The following is a 25,633-nucleotide window of genomic DNA, read 5'->3' on the forward strand; positions in this document are numbered from 1 at the left end:
CTCTGCCTTTCAATATGCTGTCTAGGCTGGTCATTATTTTTCTTCCAAGGAGGAAGTGTTTTTTAATTTCATGGGTGCAGTCACCATCTGCAGTGATTTTGGAGCACTGAAAAATAAAGTCAGCCACTGTTACCACAGTTTCTCCATCTATTTGCCATGAAGTGATGCGACCAGATGCCGTGATCTTTGTTTTCTGAATGTTGAGCTTTAAGCTCACTTTTTCACTCTCCTCTTTCACTTTCATCAAGAGGCTTTTTAGTTCCTCTTCACTTTCTGCCATAAGGGTGGTGTCATGTGCATATCTGAGGTTATTGGTATTTCTCCTGGCAATCTTGATTCCAGCTTGTGCTTCTTCCAGCCCAGAGTTTCTCATGAGGTACTCTGCATAGAAGTTAAATAAGCAGGGTGACAATATACAGCCTTGACGTACTCCTTTTCCTATTTGGAACCAGTCTGTTATTCCATGTCCAGTTCTAACTGTTGCTTCCTGACCTGCATACAGGTTTCTCAGGAGGCAGGTCAGGTGGTCTGGTATTCCCATCTCTTGAAGAATTTTCCACAGTTTGTTGTGACCCACACAGTCAAAGGCCTTGGCATCGTCAATAAAAGTCCCCTAACCTCACTGTACTTGCAACTATGTCCCCTGCATTGCCTTCCATACTGGAATGGGCGAAGGCAACGCAGATGACCATCGCATCTACTACTGTGGGCAGGAATCCCTCAGAAGAAATGGAGTAGCCCTCATAGTCAACAAAAGAGTCCAAAATGCAGTACTTGTGTGCAGTCTCAAAAATGACAGAATGATCTCGGTTTGTTTTCAAGGCAAACCATTCAATATCACAGTAATCCAAGTCTACTCCCCAACCAGTAATTCTAAAGAAGCTAAAGTTGAATAGTTTTATGAAGACCTACAAGACCTTCTAGAACTAACACTCCAAACAGATGTTCATAGGGGACTGGAATGCAAAAGTAGGAAGTCAAGAGATACTTGGAGTAACAGGCAAATTTGGCCTTGGAGTACAAAATGAAGCAGGTCAAAGGCTAACAGAGTTTTTCCAGAAGAACATACTGGTCATAGCAAACACTTTCTTCCAACAACAAAAGAGAAGACTCTACAAATGGACATCACCAGATGGTCAATACTGAAATCAGACTGGTTATATTCTTTGCAGCCAAAGATGGAGAAGCAAAACAAGACTGGGAGCTGACTGTGGCTCAGATCATGAACTCCTTATTGCCAAATTCAGACTTAAGTTGAAGAAAGTGGGGAAAATCACTAGACCATTCAGATGTGACCTAAATCAAATCCCTTATGATTATACAGTGGAAGTGAGAAATAGATTTAAGGGGCTAGATCTGATAGACAGAGTGCCTGATGAACTATGGACAGAGGTTCGTGACATTGTACAGGAGGCAGTGATCAAGACAATCCCCAAGAAAAAGAACTGCAAAAAGGCAAAATGGTTGTCTGAGGAGGCCTTACAAATAGCTGAGAAAAGAAGAAAGCAAAAGGCAAAGGAGAAAAGGAAAGACATACCCATTTGAATGCAGATTCCAAAGAATAGCAAGCAGAGATAAGAAAGCCTTCCTCAGTGATCAGTGCAAAGAAATAGAGGAAAACAATAGAACGGGAAAGACTAGAGATCTCTTCAAGAAAATTACAGATACCAAGGGAACATTTCATGCAAAGATGGGCTCGATAAAGGACAGAAATGGTATGGACCTAACGGAAGCAGAAGATATTAAGAAGAGGTGGCAAGAATACACAGAAAAACTGTACAAAAAAGATCTTCATGACCCAGATAACCACGATAGTGTGATCACTCACCTAGAGCCAGACATCCTGAAATGTGAAGTCAAGTGGGCCTTAGGAAGCATCACTACGAACAAAGCTAGTTGAGGTGATGGAATTCCAGTTGAGCTATTTCAAATCCTAAAAATTGATGCTGTGAAAGTGCTGCACTCAATACGCCAGCAAATTTGGAAAACTCAGCAGTGGCTACAGGACTGGAAAAGGTCAGTTTTCATTCCAACCCCAAAGAAGGGCAATGCCAAAGAATGCTCAAACTACTGCACAATTGCACTCATTTCACACGCTAGCAAAATAATGCTCAAAATTCTCCAAGCCAGGCTTCAACAGTACATGAACCGTGAACTTCCAGATGTTCAAGCTGGTTTTAGAAAAGGTAGAGGAACCAAAAATCAAGTTGCCAACATCCACTGGATCATTGAAAAAGCAAGAGAATTCCAGAAAAGCATCTACTTCTGCTTTATTGACTACACAAGCTTTTCACTGTGTAGATCACAACAAACTGTGCAAAATTCTCCAAGAGATGGGAATGCCGGACCACCTGACCTGTATCCTGAGAAACCTGTATGCAGGTCAAGAAGCAACAGTTAGAACTGGACATGGAACAACACACTGGTTCCAAATTGGGAAAGGAGTGTGTCAAGGCTGTATACTGTCACCCTGCTTATTTAACTTATATGAAGAGTACATCATGCAAAATGCCAGGCTGGATGAAGTGCAAACTGAAATCAAGATAGCTGAGAGAAATGTCAATAACCTCAGATACGCAGATTACATCACTCTTATGGGAGAAAGTGAAAAGGAACTAAAGAGCCTGTTGATAAAAGTGAAAGAGGAGAGTGAAAAAGTTGGCTTAAAACTCAACATTCAGAAAACTAAGATCATGGCATCCGGTCCCATTACTTCATGGCAAATAGATGGGGAAACAATGGAAACAGTGACAGACTTGACTTTCTTGGGCTCCAAAATCATGGCAGATGGTGACTGCAGCCATGAAATTAAAAGATGCTTACTCCTTGGAAGAAAAGCTATGACCAACATAGACAGCATATTAAAAAGCAGAGACATTACTTTGCCAACAAAGGTCCATCTGGTCAAAGCTATGGTTTTTCCAGTAGTCATGTATGGATGTAAGAGTTGGACCATAAAGAAAGCTGAGTGCCAAAGAATTGATGCATTTGAACTGTGGTGTTGGAGAAGACTCTTGAGGGTCCCTTGGACTGCAAGGAGATCTAACCAGTCCATCCTAAAGGAAATCAATTCTGAATATCCATTGGAAGGACAGATGCTGATGCTGAAGCTCATACTTTGGCCACCTGATGCGAAGAACTGACTCATTGGAAAAGACCCTGATGCTGGGAAAGACTGAAGGCAGGAGAAGAAGGGGACGACAGAAGATGAGATGGTTGGATGGCATCACCGACTCATTGGACATGAGTTTGAGTAAGCTCCAGGCGTGGGTGATGGGCAGGGAGTGCTGCAGTCCGTGGGGCTGCAAAGAGTCAGACACGACTGAGTGACTAAACTGAAGTGAACCTCACATTGGGACTTCACCCTGTGATCTTTTAACTGAGATCACACACCTGATCTCAGAACTTCATGAAGCTCAGATTCTTGCTGTTTCATGGCAGAAATAATTCAATGAGAGACAAAGTGATAGGTCAGAGGTGGATTCATTTAGAGAGAAGTTCACTGTACAGACAGGGTGTGGGGCGTCTGAGAAGGTGAAAGAGGCTCCGAAATCTGGTGTGGTTAGTTTTTATGGGCTGAGTAATATCATAAACTAATGAGTGGGAGGATTATTCCAGATATTTTGCAGAAGGGGTGGGATTTCCAGGAATTGGACCACCACCCACTCACTCCAGTATTCTTGCTTGGAGAATCCCATGGAGAGAGGATTCTGGCGGGCTCCAGTTCAGGGGGCTGCAAAGAGTCGGACACAAGTGACTGAGCACAAACATACTTTCCCTTTCCGGTATTTGGCGGTCAGTCTCGGAACAGGCCTGCTGACCCGGCTGTGTCACTTGGCTTGTGTCACAGTGAGTGGACACTGAGGCTCCAGGGCCGGTGGAAGTGGGCTCGTCTGCCGTCTTGGACGCACGGGGTCGAATCCGTTTACATCGCGTCCTCGGGCTGTTTCTGTACTGCAGAAGTTAAGCCCTGCCCCCTTCCCTCCTGCTTCATAATCACACGCTTTCCTGGATCTCCCGTTAGAATGTGAGTCAGACTGAAAACGCTGGAGGCAGGACCCCAGCTCTCTCCCAGCACACAGCAGCTGCTGGACTAATACTGATGCAATGAATGCATGGATCTCACCCGCATCACGGGCAGAGATTTCCCGTAGCTACTGTGGGCTTCCCTGGTGGCTCAGAAGTTAAAAGCGTCTGCCTGCAATGCAGGAGACCTGGGTTCCATCCCTGGGTCGGGAAGATCCCCTGGAGAAGGAAGTGGCAACCCACTCCAGTATTCTTGCCTGGAGAATCCCATGGACAGAGGAGCCTGGTGGGCTACAGTCCAGGGGTTGCAAAGAGTCGGACACGACTGAGCGACTTCAGTTTCACTTTCTTTCACTGTGGAAATAAATGTGTGTGCCACACCCTCTTTAAACTGCCCAGGAAGCTGGAGGGGGCAGAGGTCCTGCTGTAACAGGAGGGACAGGGGCCGGGCACAGCTTCTGAAAGAAGGACACGACATGAACCAGTTAGAACCAAACGAGACCAAGGTGGCAGCCAAGGCTAGGCCTTGATCCTCAATCAGCAAGTGAAATGACATGCCCAGAGGCACCAGGACAGCTCCAAGGCCTGTTCAAAGACCAGGGAGTGGGCGGCGGCCCAGATCCTGGAAATCTCCACCCCTTCCCAAAATAGCTGGAATAATCCTCCCACCATTAGCATATGAAATTACCCGGCCCATAAAAACTAACCTCGCCTAATTTCGGGTCTGCATTCACCCTCTGCCACGGCCCGCACTCTGTCTGTGGAGTGTGCTTCTCTTTGAATTGGAATAAATCTGCTTCTTACCTATCACTTTGTCTCTCATTGAATTCTTTCTGCAATGAGACATCAAGAACCTGAGTTTCATTAGGTCCTGAAACCAGGTACCATGGGTTTGGCTGGGTTTGAGTCCCAGCCATGTGGGTTTAAGTCCCAAACAGGCATTTGGCTGGGTTTGAGTCCCAGCACATGGGCTCGAGTTCCAATCTGGGGTAAACAGTTACCCCCAAAACTGGGTTTGCATCTTGATGAGTGCTGAGCCAGAAGATGCAACCAAGCCAAAGATCAGAAGGCAGGGTTATTATTATTATTTCTTCTGTAACAAGGAGAAAACTGGGATCTTTCCCAAAGTGGTGTCTCCTCAGCAGCAGGACTCCGGGGGGTTTAAGCTAAGGGCACAGGTATGTTCATGAAGGGGCTTGAGCAGGGGAGAAGTCAGCATACGATTGGGGCAGAGGTCCACAGAGTCCAGCCTTTAGCTGATTGAAGTCATAGGGTCAGAAAAGGCCAATGTCCTCCTCCCGTGTGTCCCTGTCTATCCGGTGGCCAAGCTTCAAGCGGATCATCACCATTGACCCAGAACCGGGAGTCTTCACAGCAGATGTATTATCATTGCTGTTCCCACAGCTCCTGCCCGGTAACAGCTGTTCATTTGTTCCCTTGAGACTGTTGGTTTCTAAGACCTGTCCAAGGACGAGCATTGTGTCCAGGCTCAGGTCGCAAAGTGGCTCAGGACAAAAATGGCTTCTCTTCTGTCAAGAAGGCTCCGCTCAGTTCTCTCTCACCTTCTCTGTTCACAGTCCTTTCTGTGGTGATAGAGACAGTCTTTCCATTTCGGCTCGATTCCATGGGCTGACACCTGAACACACGCCCGGGCTGTCTGGACAGAGGCCAGTGCCTTCCCTCAGTGGCCTTCGCCTGGCGGGGGACAGGCAGGGGCTGGGGCGATGCTGTCCTCAGCTTCCCTGAAACGAGACGTCCGGCCTCGCTCGTGCCTCTTACTGCCCGTCGCTCAGTCTCCTTTGTCAACTAGAAGAGATGCACAGCTTGGGAGTTGTGAGCTTCATCTGTGGCAAAATGAGGACTGAGCCAGGGAGGCAGCACCTCAGGCGCGCTGAGAGGCTGCTCTGGAGAGGCAGGGGAAGGCCAGCAGACACGATTGTGGTGAAGCGGATGCTCAGTGCAATCAAGCTCTTAATTCACAAAAGGATTTATGCTAGCCACGTGGAGCTGATGTCACCATGAAGGGACTTAGTGATTTTCTAGATATGAGGACATACAAGGATTAGGATCAGGAAACCAGTTCCTGAAAACATCTAACTATGTAGAGACCTGTCCCACTGGATTCCCTGGAGCACAGAGTGCCTCACCCTACCCTGAACTCCCTCAGGGGCTCTTGAGGTCAGCAGCTTCGGCAATGCGTGTTCAGCCTCCACACAGGCAGATGGCAAATGCTGCTGCTGTTCAGTCACCGGCGAGTGCTCTTGGCAAGTGCCCATTGTAGCTGACACCATCACAAGCAGGAAGTCGCTGTGTTCGTGGTGTGTGTGTGTGGTGTGTTCGTGACACATGCTTGTGGGGTGTTTGTGGTGTGTGTGGTTAGTGTGTTCATGGTGTGCATCTGTGGGGTGTTGAGTGTGCTTGCGGTAGTGTTACCGAGTCCAAGCTCCAGCTGCTTGTGCCATGACAGGCCAGTTAACAGAGATGAGGTGTTGAGGCAAGGAATATGACTTTAGTCAGAAAGTGATCTGACTGAGAAGATGGCCAAATAATGTCTCAGATTAACTATCTTGTTGGGGTTTGGATGCCAGTTTCTTTTATAGAACAGAGACGGGGAGGAGGTGAGGAAAGAAAGGCCATTATCTTTCAAATATCTCCAGGAATGGCCAACATCAGAAAGGGGGTGTGTTAATCTCCTCAACAGAGGGCCAGGGCTCCCCAGGCAGGTCATTATGTATTATTATAATAACAAAAGCAATGAAACACAAAGGTTAAAGTCACAGATTTTAACTTATGTGCTTATTTAACTTCTAGGCAGAGGACATCATGCAGAATGCCAGGCTGGATGAAGCACAAGCTGGAGTCAAGATTGCTGGGAGAAATTTACGCACGTGACACCACCCTTATGGCAGAAAGTGAAGAGGAACTAAAGAGCCTCTTGATGAAAGAGGAGAGTGAAAAAGTTGGCTTAAAGCTCAACATTCAAAAAATGAAGATCCTGGCCTCCTGTCCCACCACTTCATGGCAAATAGAAACATGGCAAATGGGGAAACAATGGAAACAGTGACAGACTATTTTCTGGGGCTCCAAAATCACTGCAGATGGTGATTGCAGCCATGAAATTAAAAGATGCTTGCTCCTTGGAAGAAAAGCTATGACCAACCTAGACAGCATATTAAAAAGCAGAGACGTCACTTTGCCAACAAAGGTCCATCTAGTCAAAGCTATGGTTTTTCCAGTAGTCATGTATGGATGTGAGGGTTGGACCATAAAGAAAGCAGTGTTGGAGAAGACTCTTGAGAGTCCCTTGGACTGCAAGGAGAGCCACCCAGTCCATCCTGAAGGAGATCGGTCCTGAGCGTTCACTGGAAGGACTGATGCTGAAGCTGAAGCTCCAGTACTTTGGTCACCTGTACCCTTCCACTGTTTCCCCATCTATTTGCCACGAAGTGATGGGACCGGACTCGAGAAACCTGACTCACTGGAAAAGACCCTGATGCTGGGAAAGACTGAAGGTGGGAGGAGAAGGGGACGACAGAGGATGAGATGGCTGCATGGCATCACTGACTCGATGGACATGAGTCTGAGCAAGCTCCAGGAGTTGGTGATGGACAGGGAAGCCTGGCGTGCTGCAGTCCACGGGATTGCAAAGAGTTGGACACAACTGACTGACTGAAATGAAAGTCACAGAGACAGATCCAGCATGGACTCACACTTGGCATCTGTGTCTGTGAAGGAACCATCCAGAGAGTGAACATTACCTCTGAGTGGCTGGAGGGGTCTTCTTGTTAAAGAGGGGTTTCTAAGCTCACCTGGTTGTTAGCAGCTCTGGTTGTATCTGGGTCAGGATTTTGCATTGCTGCTGCTTACCCTCAGCCCCCACCTCTCGGCTGGGGCACAGAGGCCAGGCTTATAGTCCAGGGGCACTGAAGTACCCCACTGGGCACAGTAGCTGTCTCCCAAGAATCAGCCTCAGGCTAACCCATGTCCCCAGTGGACAGGAGGGGCCGACACGGGTGTTGTAGAGTTGGGTAGCCTGGGAGGCAAGTTAAAGAAAATCAGGTCAAAAACCCATGGGAATTTGAATTGAAGTCACAGCCCACCCTCCCCGCCCCCTGTCCAGCTCCTGCTGTGTCCCTGGCCCCCTCCCCTGTCGTGGTCCCTGCAGGGGTGGCGCTGCTCCATGCTGGCCCAGGACCACCCGCCAGGGCTGAGGACCAGAGAGGCTGCACGGCTCCACGTGGTGGGGGGAGGGGCAGATGGGGAGGGTCCCCCTGTTCTCAAGGCTTCTCTCCTTCATGCCCACCTCTCCTCACCTCTCAGTGAGTCTGTCTGATGGCGTCTGTCAGCTCTTCATTGGGGCCAGAGAGCACGGCCACTGTCACAGCCCCAGGGCCCCCGGGGTCACAGCCCCACTACACTGGCCTGCGACTGGGGAGTGGCTGCCTCTTTTGATTTCAGGGTTCTGTGTCTTTGATGGGATGACCTTTGGGTGGTGGGGGGGGGGGGCACCGCAACTGGGATGAGCCTGCCTGCCAACTCAGCCAGGCCTTGGTGATGAGCAAAATGGCAAAAATAGATCTCAGACAAAAACATCAGCTCTTCCTACTCCTGGCCTCTGCTCTGCTCCTCGCCTCGGGGACCCTGGAGGCAGGAGCCTGACTGCCCTCGGGGCCTCCCTGGCCGCACAGACACCTGCCCTCACGACTCCAGGCCGCTCTGCAGCCTCTCGCCTCCTGTCCTCGCCAGAGAGTGGCCCTGGCAGAAAAGCTGACAAAGCAATTAACAGCCTGGCTGGCTCATTAAACACCAGCGCTGAGACCCATTAAACCTCCAGCCGTCAAGGGCACCGCCCGTAGGTCACGTGGGAAGGACGCCGGGCCGGCCACGGCCACCATCCCGCCCGCCAGGCCCGACCCTCCCCTCTCCTCACGGTCATTTGCGAACAGGTGATCGGCTGCATCCGCTCAGGTTTCTGCCTGAAGGCTCCCATCTCCTGGCACAGCTCCCAAGGCTGAGTAACTCCCGGGCGGCACCCAGGATGGGGCGGTGGGCACGGCCAGAGGGAGACGCTGGCGCCACCTCTCCTCAGGGGGCTCAGAGGACAGAGGGGACTGCTCGCAGGAGGGCGGCCTGGCGTGGGAATGGCAACAGCTGGGACGGGAGGACGGGGGGCAGTGTGGGTGAAGAGGAACGAACCGGGGAAGGATTCTGGCAGAGGAGGGCCTTACCGGGCTTTGAAGAATGGTACTTGACACAAGGAAAGTGACCCCCCTCAGGGAGGATTAAGTGACATCCAAACAGGGCTCAAGGCCGCCGGGGTCTTCAGGTGGGTTTGCCGGCCAGTGTGAGACTCTTCTCTGCAGATCGGGCCCAGACAGGGCCCTCCGTCAGAAGGCCGAGTCTCCTGGCGCGCGTGTCCTCGGGGCCCAGCGGGGCGCACGGCCGGCTCCTCCATTAGGGGTGCAGGCAGCCCCCTCCCTGTCCCCTGAGCCACGTGGCTGGCGGGCTGCCCTAGAGCCAACGTCCGGTCAGCCATACTCATCTTGTTGCTTTCCTTCTTTTTCTTTTTGGCTGCACTGCACCACACGGCACGTGGGATCTTAGTCCCCGACCAGGGATGGAACCTGTGACTCCTGTAGCGGAAGCGCAGATTCCTAACCTCTGAACCGCCGGGAAAGTCCTCGCCAGTTATCCGCAGAGGCCTGTTTATCCCTCCTCGCGGGCCCTTCCCTCGCCGTTCCACAGGCTTCCTGCTCCCACCCTCCCTGCCCCTGGCCTCAGCACGGCTCCTCCAGGCCCTTGGGCTGCGGCTGCAGTCCCGCCCCACCGTCAGTCCTCTGGGGCGGGGTGGCGGGGTGGGCAGGAGGGCATGGGGTCAGGGGCACGCGGTGCAGCCGTGGCTCACCATCCTTCACCAAGTGTGGCTGAGCTGGGCTCCATCGATGGATGGTAGAGGCTTACGCTTCTGCCGGGGAGCTCGGTCCAGGGGAACCGACCCCTGATGTAACCCCCGATACTCAATGACAGACTGTGACGGTCCAGCCAGACCGTCATTGTCCTGCCTGCAGGGGCCTCTAGAACCTGACCAGGCCTCCCTCCCCTGCGGTCCCGGGCACCTCCTCTCTCCGAATGACTGCAGGGCCGCTCCTGTCCTCCCCCGGCGGCGTGTGCCTGCTCAGTCGTGTCCGGCTCTTTTGGGGCCCCGTGGACTCCTCTGTCCGCGGGATTTCCCAGGCGAGGACACTGGAGGGGGTTGCCATGTCCTGCTCCCGGTTTCCCGACCCGGGGATCGCACCCGCGTCTCTTGCGTCTCCTACACTGGCAGGGGCTTCTTTACCACTGGCTGCCCGGGAAGCCCATCTGCTCCCCTGCACACACTCTTATTTCCCTTCCGTCTGTTTCCTACCCAGCAGCCAGAGGGGCCCTTTAGAAACGCACGTCAGGGACTTCCCTGGTGGTCCGGGGGTTAAGAATCCACCTGCTGATGCCGGGGACACGGGTTCGGTCCCTGGTCCGGGAAGGTTCCTCGTGCTGTGGGGCGACTAAACCTGTGCACCCCAATGACTGAGCCCATGTGTTTAGAGCCCGTGCTCAGCAACAAGAGACGCCACTGCAGCGAGAAGCCTGCTCACCGCAACTAGAGAGGAGCCCCCGCTCGCCGCAACTGGAGAAAACCCACGCCCGGCAACAAAGACCCGGCACAGCCAAATAAATAAAACAAATAAATATTAAAAACTACCAGCTCACGTCAGATCTCACGATCCCTGCGCTCAGGACACTACAGCAGTTTGCCGTCTTATTCAGAGTACGAGGCCACTCATCACCACGGCCTGCGGCCCTGGTGATTGATGACCCTCTGCCTGGCTGACAAAGTTCCCTCTGCTTCCCTCTGTCCCAGCCACTCCAGGCTCACAGCCTCCAGGTTGTAAAAGTGGTATTTAAACCCGAGTCCATCTGATTCAAGAGTTCACACCCTTTTCACTGAGAACAGTATCGTCCTCTTTTACCAGTGAGAAAACAAATGTTCAATACGTTCAGAGAATCCCCTGGCGGTGCAGTGGTTAGGACTCGCGGTCTCACTGCTGTGGACCGGGGTTCAATCCCTGGTTGGGGAACCGAGTCCCACCTGCTATGCAACCTACAAACAAATAAATAAGTTTGAGATCAGGCTATGCTTACGTGACTAGGGAATTATATCAGCGTTCTCCATAGAATTAAATCCTGGGGCAGACCCCATCACTTCTTCTAGAAGATCACAAATGTCCAGTAGTGTTGACCAGGTAATAAGGTCATTGGCTGTTCACGTCCACCACCAAATTCCCCTGGATTTTATCTCTGCCTAGCTTATTGGGCCATAAAGAAGGCTGAGTGCCAGAGAACTGATCCTTCAGAATTGTAGTGCTGGAGAAGACTCTTCAGAGTCCCTTGGACAACAAGGAGATCAAACAGTCAGTCAATCCTAAAGGAAATCAACCCTAAATACTCACTGGAAGGACTGATGCTGAAGCTGAAGCTCCAATATTTGGCTACCTGATGCAAAGAGCCGACTCATTGGAGAAGACCCTGATGCTGGGAAAGACTGAAGGCAGGAGAAGGGAGCAACAGAGGATGAGATGGTCTGATGGCATCACTGACTCTATGGGCATGAGTTTGAGCAAACTCCAGGAGATAGTGAAGGACAGGGAAGCCTGGTGTGCTGCAGTCCATGGGGTTGCAAAGAGTCAGACATGACTTAGCAACCGAACAACCACACAGCCCAACTTGTGGGCTTGCTCTTTTTAGCCTGCCATCATTTTTAACCGATCTCAGAAAGCCAGGAGAGGACATTTTTCTTCTTTTAAATGCTCATGCTACCCACCACGTAAGGGCAGTTTTTTCATCCCCATAATTTTTGTAAATAAAGCCTTCTGGCCCCAGGAGGCCTGAGCTCACATCTGCCCCCAGCCTCTGCAGAGAGGTAAGTCTGGGCCGGTCTCAGAGGACGTCGGCCTTCGCTGTATCATCAGCAGAACCATGGCCGGGAAGCAGAGGAAAGCCTACAGGCCCCTGAGGGACCCACGAGCTCCGGGCACCATGTCCCACCACACGGTTCAGATCACGCCCGTACACGAGGGCTGTACATGGCCAGGGCTACTTCCTCCAGGTGGACGCCAGGCTGGGATGCGACTGGGCCTCAGGCGGTCAGGCTCCTGGTCCCTGGAGCCAGCACGCTGGGGCCCCATCATGCGCACCTTCAGGAGCACAGACCCGTCACCAGGCAGTAAATTCGTTTTCTGCTGTGGGCATTAGTGAGACCCAGCCGGCCACTGCCAATCTCCCCAGGGCAGGCATCCAACGACCTAGGCAGGCAGGTGCCCCCTCCCCGGATGTGGTCAGTGGGGAGCCCAGGGGCACCCTGAGGGCATTCTGCAGAATTCTCTGTGAGGACAGTGGGAGGCGTGAGGGTTTCAGGAAGAGGGAAGTGGGGACCTAGGGGAAGGTGCACCTCTGGGTCCTGAAATCACTTGTGGGTGCTGGCTGGGCATTTGGAAAGAGCAGCATCAAAGTGTCACTGAGCCAGCAAACCAAAGGCTCAGTCACCTTCCGCCGTGACTGGCACTGGATTATTGCTCTGCTGGAATTCTCCTTGTTTTACGGGGGGTAGGGATTCTCTCTCTCTCTCCTCCTCTTTCCTTCCTTGCTTGCTTTCTTTTCCTGTCTTTTCTGGTTCCTAGGAGGAAGCTCTGTAGTGGGGACTGGACAGGCTTGCGGGCAAGCAGACCTGGGTCTCTCATTTTATAAATGGAGAAACCCCTGTTTTGAGGGGCAAAGAGGCATGTCCACCTGGCTGCCTTCCCAGCCGTGTGGCTGAGTCATCAGGGCTCCCCAGCCCTAGCATCTCCTGGCCGCAGGAGCACCCCGCAGGATAGCTGTGGGCTCAGAGGTGCCCAAGCCTGCGAGAGCCCGGGACGCACCTGGCAGGCGATCAGGGCCCTCGGCGACCGTCTGGTCAAGGATGTCGCGTCCTCCTGACCCCTCCATCGTCGTCAACTGGACTCTGACAGCAGCCCACACCTCCTGGGATCTTGAACTGTAGGCTTTGGAAAAGAAATCAAGCATTTATTTGGAGCCAGGTTTGAGAAGTTAACTGCATGGGGACCAGTTGCTATAGAAACATTTGGTGGAGGTTAGGGAGGTGACGTGTGTCTAAAGCACTGAGGCCGCTCAGGCGGGCTCCTCCACTGTCTGCCGACCGTGCCGCTGTCTCACTGGACAGCCCTCGTAAAGTGCGATTCTCATCCTTACGTAGGGACCTGAGTCCTCCTGTCCTCGGTGGTTACTGCCTGCTGCTGCTCTAGTATCTGTGTTTGAGAACATTTAACTCTTTGCTGGAGTTCCAACACTTTGCATGTCTGATTCGGGTTGGGGAGCTGAGCCCCTGATCAATAAAGGGAAACGGGATTTGCTTGTTGACTATGTTTCCCTCTGGGTCTTTGGATGTTAACCAACCCTCCCTCTCCACCCAGGGCTTCCCTGGTGGCTCAGCTGGTAAAGAATCCACCTGCAATGCAGGAGACCCCAGGTCGATTCCTGGGTTGGGAAGATCCGCTGGAGAAGGGGACGGCTACCCGCTCCAGTATTCTGGCCTGGAGAATCCCATGGACAGAGGAGTCTGAAGGGCTACAGTCTGTGGGGTCACAAACGGTGGGACACGACTGAGCGACGTTCGCTTTCACTTCACTTTCCTCTCCACCCAAAATCAGGGGAGTGGATGGCCTGGGGATGATGCAGCGAGGGTGGAGGAAGGAAGGTCCCTCGACTAATCCTACGCCCTGCCCCCCAACTTCCAGATCCCACTTTGAGGCTGTGACCAGGCGCTCTTCTAACAACCGCTGCTGAAGCACCTGTGTGATCCCTAGCGGCCCCACTCCATTCGGAGGCTCACCGGTCCCGCCCCCCAGTTTTCCTGCACACGCGCAGACGAGGCTCCTGCTTCCCTGCCTTTCACGTGTGATCCTTCCCGGCAGTCCCCATGTGCCGCCTGAAACCAAGCAGTGGTGACCAGAAGTGTCTGCACCCCGAATACCCTCTGGGTGGGGGTGGGAGGTGGTCATTCCCTCAACCAGTGGGGGCCAAGCACACTCTCAACTTAGGAAAGAAGACGGTGTCTCCCAGTGGGGTGGGGGTTACATTGCGAATTGGGGAGAGGGCCAGTAAACACAGGGATCGGTCAGCACAGTGGCCAGAGCGACTTGGCCTTGGACAGTCGGAGGAGGAGGCGGGCAGAGGCTGCCCACCGCCGTGGGGGGAACCGGAAAGGCAGGCGCGGTGATTAGCGACACCACAGTGCCCAGGCCGCTCAGCCGCCCGCTGTGGAGGCTCAGAATCTGCAGGTCCCCACCCCTACTGTGGCCGCCAGTGCTGCCGTTTCCTGCGGCCTGGCCGTGCAGCTGAAGCCTCCCGGTTGGACGGGAGCTCTTTGAGGAGGAAGGGGAGACGGTGCCCCCATCAGAAAGGAGGCCGCCCCCCACCCCAGGGCAGGTGGTCTCCGCTCCAGGCCCCTGGGAGGGTCTCGACCGTGGGTCTCTCAGCAGGGTGTTTACAGCCACGTCTCCTCCATGGCTGGGCCCCCGAGGACCCGAGTCCCCGTCCCCAGCTGGCCGCAGCCTAGCTCCCTGCCCGGCTCTGGGCTGGACCCTGCCCACGGCGTCCCGCTTGGGCACGGCGCCCCCAGGCCGCGCCGCTGGTCAGGGATGGGGTTTCAGCCTGATCTTTAGCACCAGCTGCATGCGGCCGGGCTGCTGGGAATTCGGGGAGCTGGTGCCAGACGGAGCACAGCCGTCCTGGCCCCAGCTGGGCAGTGGGCGTGGGGGTCTGGGGGCAGCCGTGGCCCCACTGGGCCTCAATTTCCCTCGGGTCAAGCAGCCCACAGCGTCGAGCTCTCCCTGGGGGTGTCTCGGGCTTAGGCATAGGAGTGGGGGTCCCCATCCCAGTCCTTGGAAGCCCTGGGCTGATGTGGGAAACACAGCCCCTCCCCTGGGAGTGCCAGTGTACTGGGGAGACAGGTCCTGACATCAGCGTTTCTCGACTCAGTTTAGCCAACACTTGACACCCAAGAGGTCTTCCTAAAACACAGCCCTGTCACTTCTCTGCCTGGCAACCTCTCGCGGCTCCTCACCCACTCCAAAACAAATACCAGTTTCCTGGCAGGCGCAGAAATCACTACGACTGCCGGCAGGGGTGGGCCTGCTGGAGCAGGCCCTTCCAGCCCAGAGGCTCCCCCAGGACGGGCGGAGCTCTCCTTTGCCCAGAGGGGACGCGTCCTTGCCGGCGGGGAAGGGCACAGGGTAGAGATGCTTCTGACCACCCGCCAGCCAGGGGCTGTGTGTGTGGGAGAAACTGCCCTGGGCGCAGGGCGGTGGCAGGCGTCACAGGCCCTGGGACCCCTGGCTAAGAGGGAGACAGGCCTGAGACATGAGCGCAGGCCAGCCCGTGGGGTCACAGGGACAGGACGCTCCGCGTGGGGGTCATGGGAGGGCGGGCGGGTCGTTCTGCGGACAGGAGGGAGGGTGAACACCGGGGTCGAGAGGCCGGCGTGCCCGAGCTGGAACCGACAAGCTCCAGCTCAGGTCGGGAGTAGGGGAGGGTGACGGTGGGTGGAGAAAGCTCGGCCACCTCCAGGAGCTCAGATTCAGGGCAAACAGGCTTCTGCACGCTGGGGGCTCCAAGGGGCCCCAGCATCTAAGTCAGGAGAATGGGCTGGGCGGCCTCCAGGTTCCCGGGGCAGGGCCCCCACGATCTCCAGTGGGTCATCCTTGTGGTCAGAGAAAACACTGATGGCAGGGCACCAGGAATTAGTTGGTCATCGCCGGTGGCCATCTGTGGTCGGAGCCATGACAGTGCCTGGCATGTGTGTCTCTGGGCTACAGGTGTTGAGTGCTTGAGTGTAAATATTTAAAATATGCTACTCATATTTACATATTTTTAAGTTTGTATTGGGGTATAGCTAATTAATGGGGTTTCCCTCTTGGTTCAGTGGTAAAGAATCTGCCTGCAATGCAGGAGACACAGAAGACCCGAGTTCAATTCCTGAGTGAGGAAGATCCCCTGGAGGAGGGAATGGCAACCTACTCCAGTATTCTTGGGGGGAGAATCCCACAGGCAGAGGAGCCCATGGGGTCACAAAGAGTCGGACGCCACTGGGCACCCGAGCACACAGCTGATGAACGAACAACGCTGTGACAGTCTCAGGTCACTGCTCGTGTTTTAGCCCTGTTTTATCGTTTCTTCCTTGAAAAAAATACCAGAAGGCTCAAAAATTGCAAACAGCTGGGCCCTTCTCAACTTCTGAGACACCCGGGTGTGCCTTTCAGTGAGGTTCGCGAGAAAAGAATACAGCATGGAGGCTGAAAATGTCGACTTCTTTATTATTATTATTTTATTTTTGAAAATGTTGACTTTTATCTAATTTTTCAAAGTCAGAACGTCAAGGGGAGGAGGCTGAGCTGTAAAGGGATCAGCCCACCCTCGCTGCCCCAGCCTGGATCAGTCACGAGCCACGGCCCGAGGGACCCCTGGGTGGCGGCTCTTGGCCCAGCTTCCTTCTCCGTGAGCCGATGCGGTGCAGCCACCTCCGGGGCTGTCACGAGGGCAGACATCGCTCTGGGGTGAGCGTCCGGCAGCAGCTGGGGGCAGAGAGCATGTGCTCTGTGCACGGTCAGCCCGTGACATGCTGGGCGACACGCAGGCTCACGTGTGGAGCAGGCGTGCGTCCATGAGCAGGAGCTGGTCACCCTCCCGCTGCTGACCCGAGGGCCGCCTCCATGGAGCCGCTGTCTGGGCTGGTCTTCGGGGACTTCCCTCCCCCGATATCGGAGGCCACCCCGGCCCGTTCATCGGCTGTCCAGAGGCGGGTCGCCCTCCCCTGCACGTCAGTGCGTCTCTGAACAGGGATGAGTCAGGTTAGAGCCCCAGCAGACACAGAGAGCAGACAGGTGATGGGGGTGCGGGTGGGGGACGGAGGAAGGGCATTAAGGGGTTCCATCTCCAGCTGTAAAAAAGCAAGCGGCAGGGCCAGAAAACACAAGGCACCCAGCAAACAGGACAGGGATGACTCTGGGGAAAGCTGGCTTGTCCTGGGGAGCGTTTCATGACGGAGCAAATGTCGGACCCTGGAGAGGCTCAGAGTAGCTATTGTCCGTCCGTCCGCTGTGTTCACGTAAAGAAAGAAGGTGCAGACTGAGTCATCAAAGACTCAAGAGTGTCCCACAGGAAGGGAGCTCGTCTTGTTGCTGCTGGAGGCTCTGGAAGGTTCTGTCCGGCCCCGAGCCCTGGGAGGCCCCATCTGCCCCAGGAGACGGGGCGCACAGAGGCCCAGAAGCCACAGCGGGGGCTCCGCCCTCGGGTCTGCAGGCCCTTTCGCAGGAGAGCGTGGGCTCGCAGCGCAGCTCCGATGCTGAAAGCTGCCTTTTAAGCATGAAATTGTCCTCAGGGCCGAGGGCTTCATTCCTGGGAGGCCACAGGGGTTCGTCACAAACAGGAGGTGAGAAAGACGTGAACTGAGCCTGACCGGTGGTGGGCTGGAGCTGGGGGGTCGGGGGGGCACAGACAGCTGCGTGCCGGGGGTGGGTATGGACGGGTCCGGAGAGCAGCTGGGGGCTGGAGGGAGGTGGGGGCAGGGGTGTGCGCCCTCGAGCTCTCAGCTGTGCCTCCCCGAGGACGGAGCGGTAGGGTAGAGTCAGACCCCAGCCCATCCTCGGCCCAGACCCTGGGGCCGTCTCGAGGCCTTCCCCTTTCTGCAGAGTCCCGTCTTCTGGTGTCGCTTTGACGTGTGTATGCGGGCACGTGTGCACAGGTCTTCAGTCAGAAGCCTGCCCAGCACATTCGCCTGCACCCCCAGGCCAGCAGAGAGATGGTCCTAACCCAGCCCGGACAGAGGCCCCAGCCTCTGAGTTCAAGTGCCGCCCCCACGTCAGAGGAAGTCACCCGGCCTCCAGATCCATGGGCCTCACCCCAGGAACCCACTCGGGCAGCAGGTCACAGGACTCCAGAAGGTTCCGGAGATCATCCCACTCGCCCCAAGCCACGGGGAGCAAGAGGGGTCCCGTGGGGGCCTGAGCTGTGTGTCCCGTGGGGACAGGAGAGCGATAGTAAGCTGGGCCGTGTCTTCACCCAAAGTCACCAAGGGAGAAAGAACACAGCACCCCCCGCCCCAGAGCGCTTCTGGGGCGGGGGTGGGGGGGAGCCTTCCGCTAATCAAGGGCCCTGGGGGCTTGCGCCTCCATCCCTCAGGAGGGCCAGGAAGGCCATGCCCGGGGAGGGTGTGAGGTTTCCCTGGCTCGCTGGGAAGGGTCCTGGTGGACAGTCAGAACACCGACGTCGGCCTGCGTGGTGGCTGGCGAATATCGCGGAGGCTGGGCTGGGGGCTAGGCGACCCCGTGTGCACGCTCTTCTCACCCTGTGCTATCACAGAGGCCCACGCCAGGTGCCTGGCCCCAGACGGGCGACACGGGAGCTCTCACCTTCATGGTGTGCGTGGCCGACTTGGCTGCACATCACGTTCCTTCGACAGAGGACACAAGATGCAGGACGGAGGGTAGAGGACACGTGAGAGCCGTGGGTCCATCTCATCAGAGTCCTGACATTTCAACTGCAGCCAGTGCGAGAGGACCGGCTCGTCTGAGCAGGCCTGGGGGCCGCCTCGAGCTCTGGGGAGACTATAAGCTACCCGCGCTAGCCCAGACGATGCAGCACTGCGGTCCAGGAGCCCCTGGAGAAGGGCCACAGGGCCCCACGAGGCAGAGCACTTAGGGCGACCGGACCCCCTCCTGGGAGCCGGACTCCTGCCTCTGACTCCCAGCTGCCTCCAGCCCCTTGTCTGCCCTGCGGCACAGCGGGCTGCTTGAAAACTGCAAACGGATCCTGTCCCCCGCCAGGATACAGATCACATCTCACCATGGCCTCCAAGGCTCACCTGTCCACGCCCACCTCCTTGGTCTTTCCCTGCTCCCCACCTGCTTGGGGTCCCTCTGAGGCAGGCAGGGCACTTCGTCACCGCCTAGATAGCATCTGTCTGCCCATTAGACCCACAGGAGGAGCACCCCGTCTCCACTCACCTGTGTGTCTCAGGGCCCACCACAGAGCTAGACCCAGGGTCCCAGGGGCGGGTGGGGCATTCAACACCTATTTGTTCAATAAATAAAGCTTCAACTTCTGATACCCAGAGTTAGAAAGACGCAGGAAACCCATGTAGATGTACACCTGCACACACACACACACACCCTGAATGTGAGAGGTCAGACACCTGCCCCCAGAGTACACACACAAGCGAGCCCCGGGTCCACAGCGTGCCGGGGTGTGTGTAACCACGTTCCCTCCCCTGAGAGGAACCTGGGCCCCTTTGCCTTCCGCTGTATCTGGATTCGCGATCAAGCCTTGCTTACTGGAGGCGACAAACCAGTTCCCTGTCCTGAAAGGGCGAGCGGGTGTTGTCCCCAAGCAGACGGGGCGGCCCTGTGCCCCGGCTCCTTCTGGGCCCGCCTGCCCCCCATCCTAAAGGAAACCTGTTACCAGCCCCCCACCCCGACTCCCACCTTCCGTCCACCCCGATTCCCACCTTCCATCCGAGTGTCCTAACACCCAGGTGTCTGCCCTGCCTGCTTCAGCCCCCAGCCCAGCTGGCGGGGCCAGCTCTCCCACCTTAGGAAGCTCACCACCTCCTGGGAGGCCTCCTGGCTGTAGACTCCCAGGGTCTCGCCCTGCCCCTGCCCCCTCAGGGGTTACACCCTCTGATCTGTCAGGGGCTGAGACTCGCTCCCCAAGGCTGGGTTTGCTTGGTGCCACTTCAGATGCCGATTCCCAAGAGGGCAGTGGCTTTGGGTGTCTGTGTGACTTATGGTGTCAAGGGTCCCCAGGGGTCAGCTTAGTGGAAAAATTAAGGCCCTGGAGGACGAGAAGGCACCCGCTAAGAGGATCATATAAACGAGGCCACGCGGGGCGGACTTGACCGAGCCAATCTGAGAGCTTAGTGCTCTGCGAGGAGTTGGATGAGCCCAAGTCACAGGACCCTTCCATCTCTGACCTCCCGGGAGGCGAGGGCGGGAACCCCGGGGGGGCCCTGCCCTGCCAAGCCCAGGCTGGAGGAGGAGGAGGAGGGAGGCGGGCTGAGTGGGAGGGGCGGGGGCAGCGCGAGTCCGCCGTGACCTACATCTGTCCCGGCGCCACCAGGCCACCGGCAGTCCATTCAGAGCCTCCGGCAGCAGCTGGACGCGGGGAGGTGGGAGCGGCCGGGAGGCCGGAGGCCGGCTGTGCACCCAGGTCAGTGGGCCCTGCACACCTGGCTGTCCACCGGGGCAGGGGCAGAGAGGGAGAGGCTGGGATCCCGTTGCCCTTCTCTGCTCAGGAAGGGCAGGCAGGGGGCAGGGAGCCCAGAACCCCCCTGGGCAGTACATCCCCTCCGATGGCTGGGGACACTTGGAGGACGGAGCTGCAGCGAGTCTGTTGGGGCAGTTCTGTCCCAGGCTCGGACTCTCCCGGTGCTGCTCAGCTGGCAACGCCGACCAGCTTAAATACTCTGAGCAGCTGTCCAGAATAAGGACCTCCGGTCTGGAACTCGGCACATCTTGATTAATAACATGGTCAAACAGGGAGAAAAGCCCCGGGTGTCTCTCCCTGCCCTGACTCCTACGCATTGAGAAGCTGGAAGCAGCAGGAAGCGGGAGGGCTGGATGGAGCTGGTGGGGCGGGGGCGGAGTGCTGAGGGCCTGGGGGAGACCGGGAGACATTTGCAGGGACTCAAGCTGCCGTTTGGTGCAGAGTTAAAATTCTTCTCCAAAGTGGAAGGAAGCTTGGAGCAGAGCGTCTCCTCCCCAACGGCCCCTCCCCCCCATGAGGACCACGACCCTCTGACCCTCTGGTCTCCCACCAAACGGATCTCTCACCCTTCGCCTTTGACCTTGTCCCGGATCTGGCTTACTCCTGAAGAGGCCAAGGTCGGGAGGGCGAGCTGGCCAACGTGGGCCCCCGGGTCCCAGTTGGGGCTCAGCTGCTCTCCCGTCTCAGCTGGGGTCTGGAGGCGGGAGGCTGGAGGGACAGACACGGGAGGATTATGCTTCTTGGTGTGTGACGAACGGCTGAGTAAGTAACCGAGAGCCGCTCAAGAGTGATGGAGACATAGGGTGAAGATGCTAAGACGTCCGTGCTCACTGCACCAGGGAGGAGGCGGTGGGCAGGCTCGGGGTGGTGGTCCTGGGCGTGGGTGGGACGGAGCCCCCCACCCTCACCCCCGCCACGGCCAGCTGGGTTCCCCTCCGGCCCCCTCGCCCTGCCCGGCGACTCCCCGCAGAACAGCGGCTGTGGCCTGTGACCGCCCCAGAACGCGGCTGGCGCGCTGCGGCATTCCAGCGCGCCGGGGCAGTGGCCGGGCTGTGGGGGGGACGCCGCGGGCCCGGGGTGCCAGCGGGTGGGCAGTTATGAAACGGAGGCTCCTCGCTTGGAGGACGGAATGTGCCCTGTCATGTGATTCTATACTGAGGGCTCTTTGGGCAGGAAATGGAATCTCCAAAATGGAACCCTTGGCCACGGGCCAACCGCACTGGGGGTGGGACTGCTGGGAAGTTCTTTCAAGACACCCCCTTCCCGCTGGACTCTCGGCTCTCCTTACTGCTCTCAGCCCAGCCCAGCCCCAGGCCCCCTGCCCTCTCCCGGCGGCCCGCCTCGTCAGCCTCAATGGATGGCGGTTGGATGCCGTTGAGCGGGAGTCAGAGGGGTGCTGCTGGTGGTGGAGGGGGTCTGGGAGGCACTCTTGCCCACCTGACATTATAACTCACTGGCTTTGGAGGGGGTGGATGGATTTATGGAGATCCTGATGTTCCAGCCTAGAAGACCTTACGGGCAGCCCAGGGATCCTTGCCCGCAGGCCTGGCGATCTGGATTCCAGATTGGGTGGGGTGGGAGCTGGAGGGCTGCAGGCCCTGCTCGAGACTCTCGGGGCTGGTGGAGCGACCCACAGTCCCAGGGCATGCCGCTGGAGAATTCTCATCCCCAGTCAAGGGGCCAGGCCGGGAACAGCTGGGAGACCCTGAGGTCTGGAGTTTGCTTTCCTGATTTGGGGATGGCCGTGTGCCGCCCTCCGAGCGTCCTCTGGGCCTGGGGCCCCACCAGCAGGCCAGACCTCCAGCACAGCTTGTAGCTCACCCACAGTTTCCTTTCCCTGGATGAGATTCCAAGCGGGCAGTGCCCTACCCTCCCTGGTCTCCGGGGGGTGGGCCATGCTGGGCCAGCGAGTGGGGGAGAGGAGTTCCTGGCCGGCCGGGGTGCTGAGGTGTGGGAAGGACGGGGTGACCAGCCTGGACCTTTCTCAGCAACCCCACCTTCTGTTCTCAGATCAGTCAGCGCCAAAGAGGAGCCGGAACCATGGCAGGTGGGAGAAGCGCCCCCTCCACTCTGCTCACCCCACATGGCGCCCACCAGGAGAGGGCGGGGGGCAGGGCAAAGAGCATGTGGCTTGTTAGTTCCGGATTTGGGTTTGAACTTGTTTTCCTAAATCCGGGGAGCAGAGCCCCTCCATGGGCCCCGATTCCCACCAGGAGCCCTTTTCCACTCTCCCTTCCCCACCCCCTCTCCCGGGACTCTCCCGGGGTCTCCCCAGGGCACCCATGGCCACTCCCCTGGGGCACCACTCACACGTGGAAAGACCACCGCCACACCCGCTAGAAAGCCCCAAAGCCCTTCTCCCTGGAGGAGCCGAGGATCCGGCCCTGCCCAACTGTGGGGGGCGGGGGGCCCCTGCCCCTCCGGCTACAGGTCTAAGCTGAGGCCCACCTCCCTTCCCGCCACCTCCTCCAGGGAAGTCCCTCAAGAAGTCCTCCACGCCGGGTGTGAGCATCTGGCAGCTGGTGGAGGAGGTGCCCAAGGGCTGCAGCACGCCCGACTTCGTGCAGAGGCCCATCGCCTTGGCGCTGCAGGAGGGTAAGGCCCGGGACGGGAGTGGAGGGGACGGGGCCCCCGGGCCTGCTCCAGCCCAGCCCCTAACCCCTGTGTCCGCAAGGGGCCTGAGGAGCAGAGAAGCAAAGGGGTGCAGGCCTACCACGGGACAGGCATCTGGGAAAGAGGGTGGGGGTGTGGTGAGCTGGGGAGCAGAGGCTCATGAGGCAGCCCTGGGACCCGCACCCTCCCGGCCCACAAGCAGCTCTGCAGAGGCACCCTCGAAACGGAGTGAAATGGGGCTGCCCCACAGTGGCCCCGGGGGCCCATAGGCCGCAGAGAATGGAGCCGGGGAAGCAGAGGGAACGGGCTGCGGGGGAGGGGTGAGCGGGCACCCTTTCCCCAGCACGGGCCCCCCAGCAGGTTTCAGAGCCCCTCATTCTGGCCTAAGGAAAATAACACCCCCTCCCCCGTTAGATCTGACTCTACCTCTCCAACAACACTGTCATGAGAAACTGCGTCTCTCATCAGGGGTGGGGGACTTGCATCTTTATTCCCAACTGTCCTCTGCTAAGACACTCCTGGGGTGCTGGGGGCCTGAGGACAGGCAGCACCTCACCCCGCCCCACCGGCTTCCAGGCAGGGATGGAGCTGGGCTCTTTCCCGAGGCTGGAACCCTGGGTCTCAGGACCGGACCCTTTGAGCACCACCACCAGGCTTTGCCAAGGTCACGGTCCCCCCACCAGAGAGTGGACACAGGACCCACAGAGGACTCCCCCTTCCCAGGCCCAGGAGAGTCTTTCAGGCCCCCGCCCCGCCCTGGCCCTCAGGGGCATACACAGACAGGGGGAGGGCGTCCTTGGTTGCCTGAGACTGCGTTCTTACCTGGGGACCTCGGATCCCCAGGACCAAGGGCAGGTACCCCTCTTGGACTGGGCAGCTGAAGTGCCCAGAGCATCACAGAAAACATGCATTAAAATCCCCATCTGTCCTCCCTCAACCCGTCAAACTGCCTGCCTGCCTCTTCCGGTTTCAGGGAAGACCGCCACCTTCCGGGCTGTGGTCTGCGGGGAGCCCAGGCCCAGGGTGCGCTGGCACTGCTCCAAAGGGGACCTCAGCAGCTCCAGCAAGTACCAGGTCTCGTCCAGCACGGGCCACAGGGAGCACGTGCTGCAGGTAGGACTGCGGTCCTCCCGGGCGGGGGTCCTCCCTTCCCCTCCCAGAGCCAGGGTAGACCAGCAGGCCAGCCAACCTCTGCTGACAGAGTGCTGGAGCTTCCTTCAAGCCCTGGAGGCAGGCTGCCTGGCTTACCACCCCAGCCTTGAAAAATCACCTCATTCTCTCTCTCTTCCTCTGTGAATTGGGGTGATGATAGTGCCTCCTTCACGGGGTTTTTATGAGCACTGAAGGTTTAGCTAATAAACCTCCCCCAGGCCCGACCTGCAGTGAGCACTCAGTCGATATTGGTCAGTGTCAGTAACATTCACAGTTACACGTCACAGAACACCTACTATGTGCTGCTCCCGGGCTAATTGTTTGACCTAGATTGTGTATGTTAATCCTGACCAGTCACTGCTTTGGGGTAGAATTATTTCGGCCACGCTGTGTGGCATGCAGTGTCTTAATTCCCTGAACAGGGTTCGATTGGGAGCTTGGAGTTTTAACCACTGGACTCCCAGGAAACTGCCAAATTTATTTATTTATTTATTTATATTATTTGCCACACTGCACAGCTTGCAAGACCTAGCTCCCTGATCAGGGTTCTATATGTGGGTATTATTATCCTCATTTTATAGGTAAATAAGCTGAGGTCCAGGGAGGTTAGGTAAGGGGCCCGCAGCACACACCAGAGACGGTAGTTAGTCCTGGATCCGGTGGACTCCGGGAAGCCACTCTCTGCCCACCGCAGCCCTGACCTAGGTTTGGTCTCGGGGTCTGCTTTCCTCATGAACACGGTAAGGTCCATGAAGACAGGAGCTTGCCTTGTTCATCTTATAACGTAGTTATGCCCAGTGACTGGAGGAAGGGGGGCTAGCCCTGTTCCCCTGCCTTCGGCCTCTCTGCAGATCAATAAGCTGACCGGCGAGGACACAGACGTGTACCGCTGCACTGCCGTGAATGCCTATGGAGAGGCCACGTGCTCGGCGAGGCTCACGGTCATCGAAGGTGGGCCTGCCCGCCCCCGCCCCCTCCCTCCTGCCCCACGGGGCTCCGGGTGTGGGAGAGCCCTAAGGGGATCAGGCCTCAAAGCTGGGGGGTGTGGGGGAGCCATGGAGGCCACAGCCCCACCAGGTGCAGGGCCCCAGGCTTCACCCGCTGCCTGCAGCCTCTGCCCCTGGTCGGGGAGGCTCACGCCCGCAGGTGCCCCTGCAGCTGTGCCGGGTGACCTCCTCTTGGCCCTGAGGCGTGAGGTCGGGGTCTGAAAGTTGGTTTCTAGTCCAATCGTTTGCTAACTCACTCCCGGGGCTTCGGTTTCCTCTCTTGGCGTACAAGTCTGCGTGGAGTGGGGCGAGAACATGGGGGCAGGTAACACAAAGGCCAGAGCCTGCCTTAGACATGCTTTGCTTTGGTTTGCTCGTGTTTCCAAAATTTCAAATTAATCGTCAGCAAGGGATCGAAAGTAAACGTGTCTTGGAAAGCGGATCTCATCTCTCAGTTGGTTATGTTTTTGTGCGTGAGTAACAGAAAACCCTCCTTGATGTGG

General features: G+C 56.8%; 1 protein-coding gene and 1 long non-coding RNA gene across 2 annotated transcripts in view; one reads left to right on the forward strand and one right to left on the reverse strand.

Annotated features, from left to right (window-relative positions):
- Positions 1-16,353: 16,353 nt before the first annotated feature.
- On the reverse strand, positions 16,354-20,178 carry LOC132342510 (uncharacterized). Its single transcript, XR_009490937.1, has 3 exons — positions 19,705-20,178; positions 18,528-18,655; positions 16,354-16,691 (listed from the first exon to the last, which is right to left on the reverse strand). It is a non-coding gene; the product is annotated as an uncharacterized lncRNA (long non-coding RNA).
- Positions 20,179-20,241: 63 nt separating this feature from the next.
- The window catches only part of IGFN1 (immunoglobulin like and fibronectin type III domain containing 1), a 29,937-nt gene continuing 24,545 nt past the window's right edge, over positions 20,242-25,633 (forward strand). The window contains 5 exon segments of the mRNA XM_024976573.2: positions 20,242-20,322; positions 22,390-22,426; positions 22,852-22,974; positions 23,966-24,105; positions 24,996-25,095. Coding sequence (XP_024832341.1) covers positions 22,420-22,426; positions 22,852-22,974; positions 23,966-24,105; positions 24,996-25,095 — 370 coding nt within the window. The 5' untranslated portion in view covers positions 20,242-20,322; positions 22,390-22,419.

The sequence above is a fragment of the Bos taurus genome, chromosome 16 (assembly GCF_002263795.3).
Source record: "Bos taurus isolate L1 Dominette 01449 registration number 42190680 breed Hereford chromosome 16, ARS-UCD2.0, whole genome shotgun sequence".
Lineage (NCBI taxonomy): Eukaryota > Metazoa > Chordata > Mammalia > Artiodactyla > Bovidae > Bos > Bos taurus.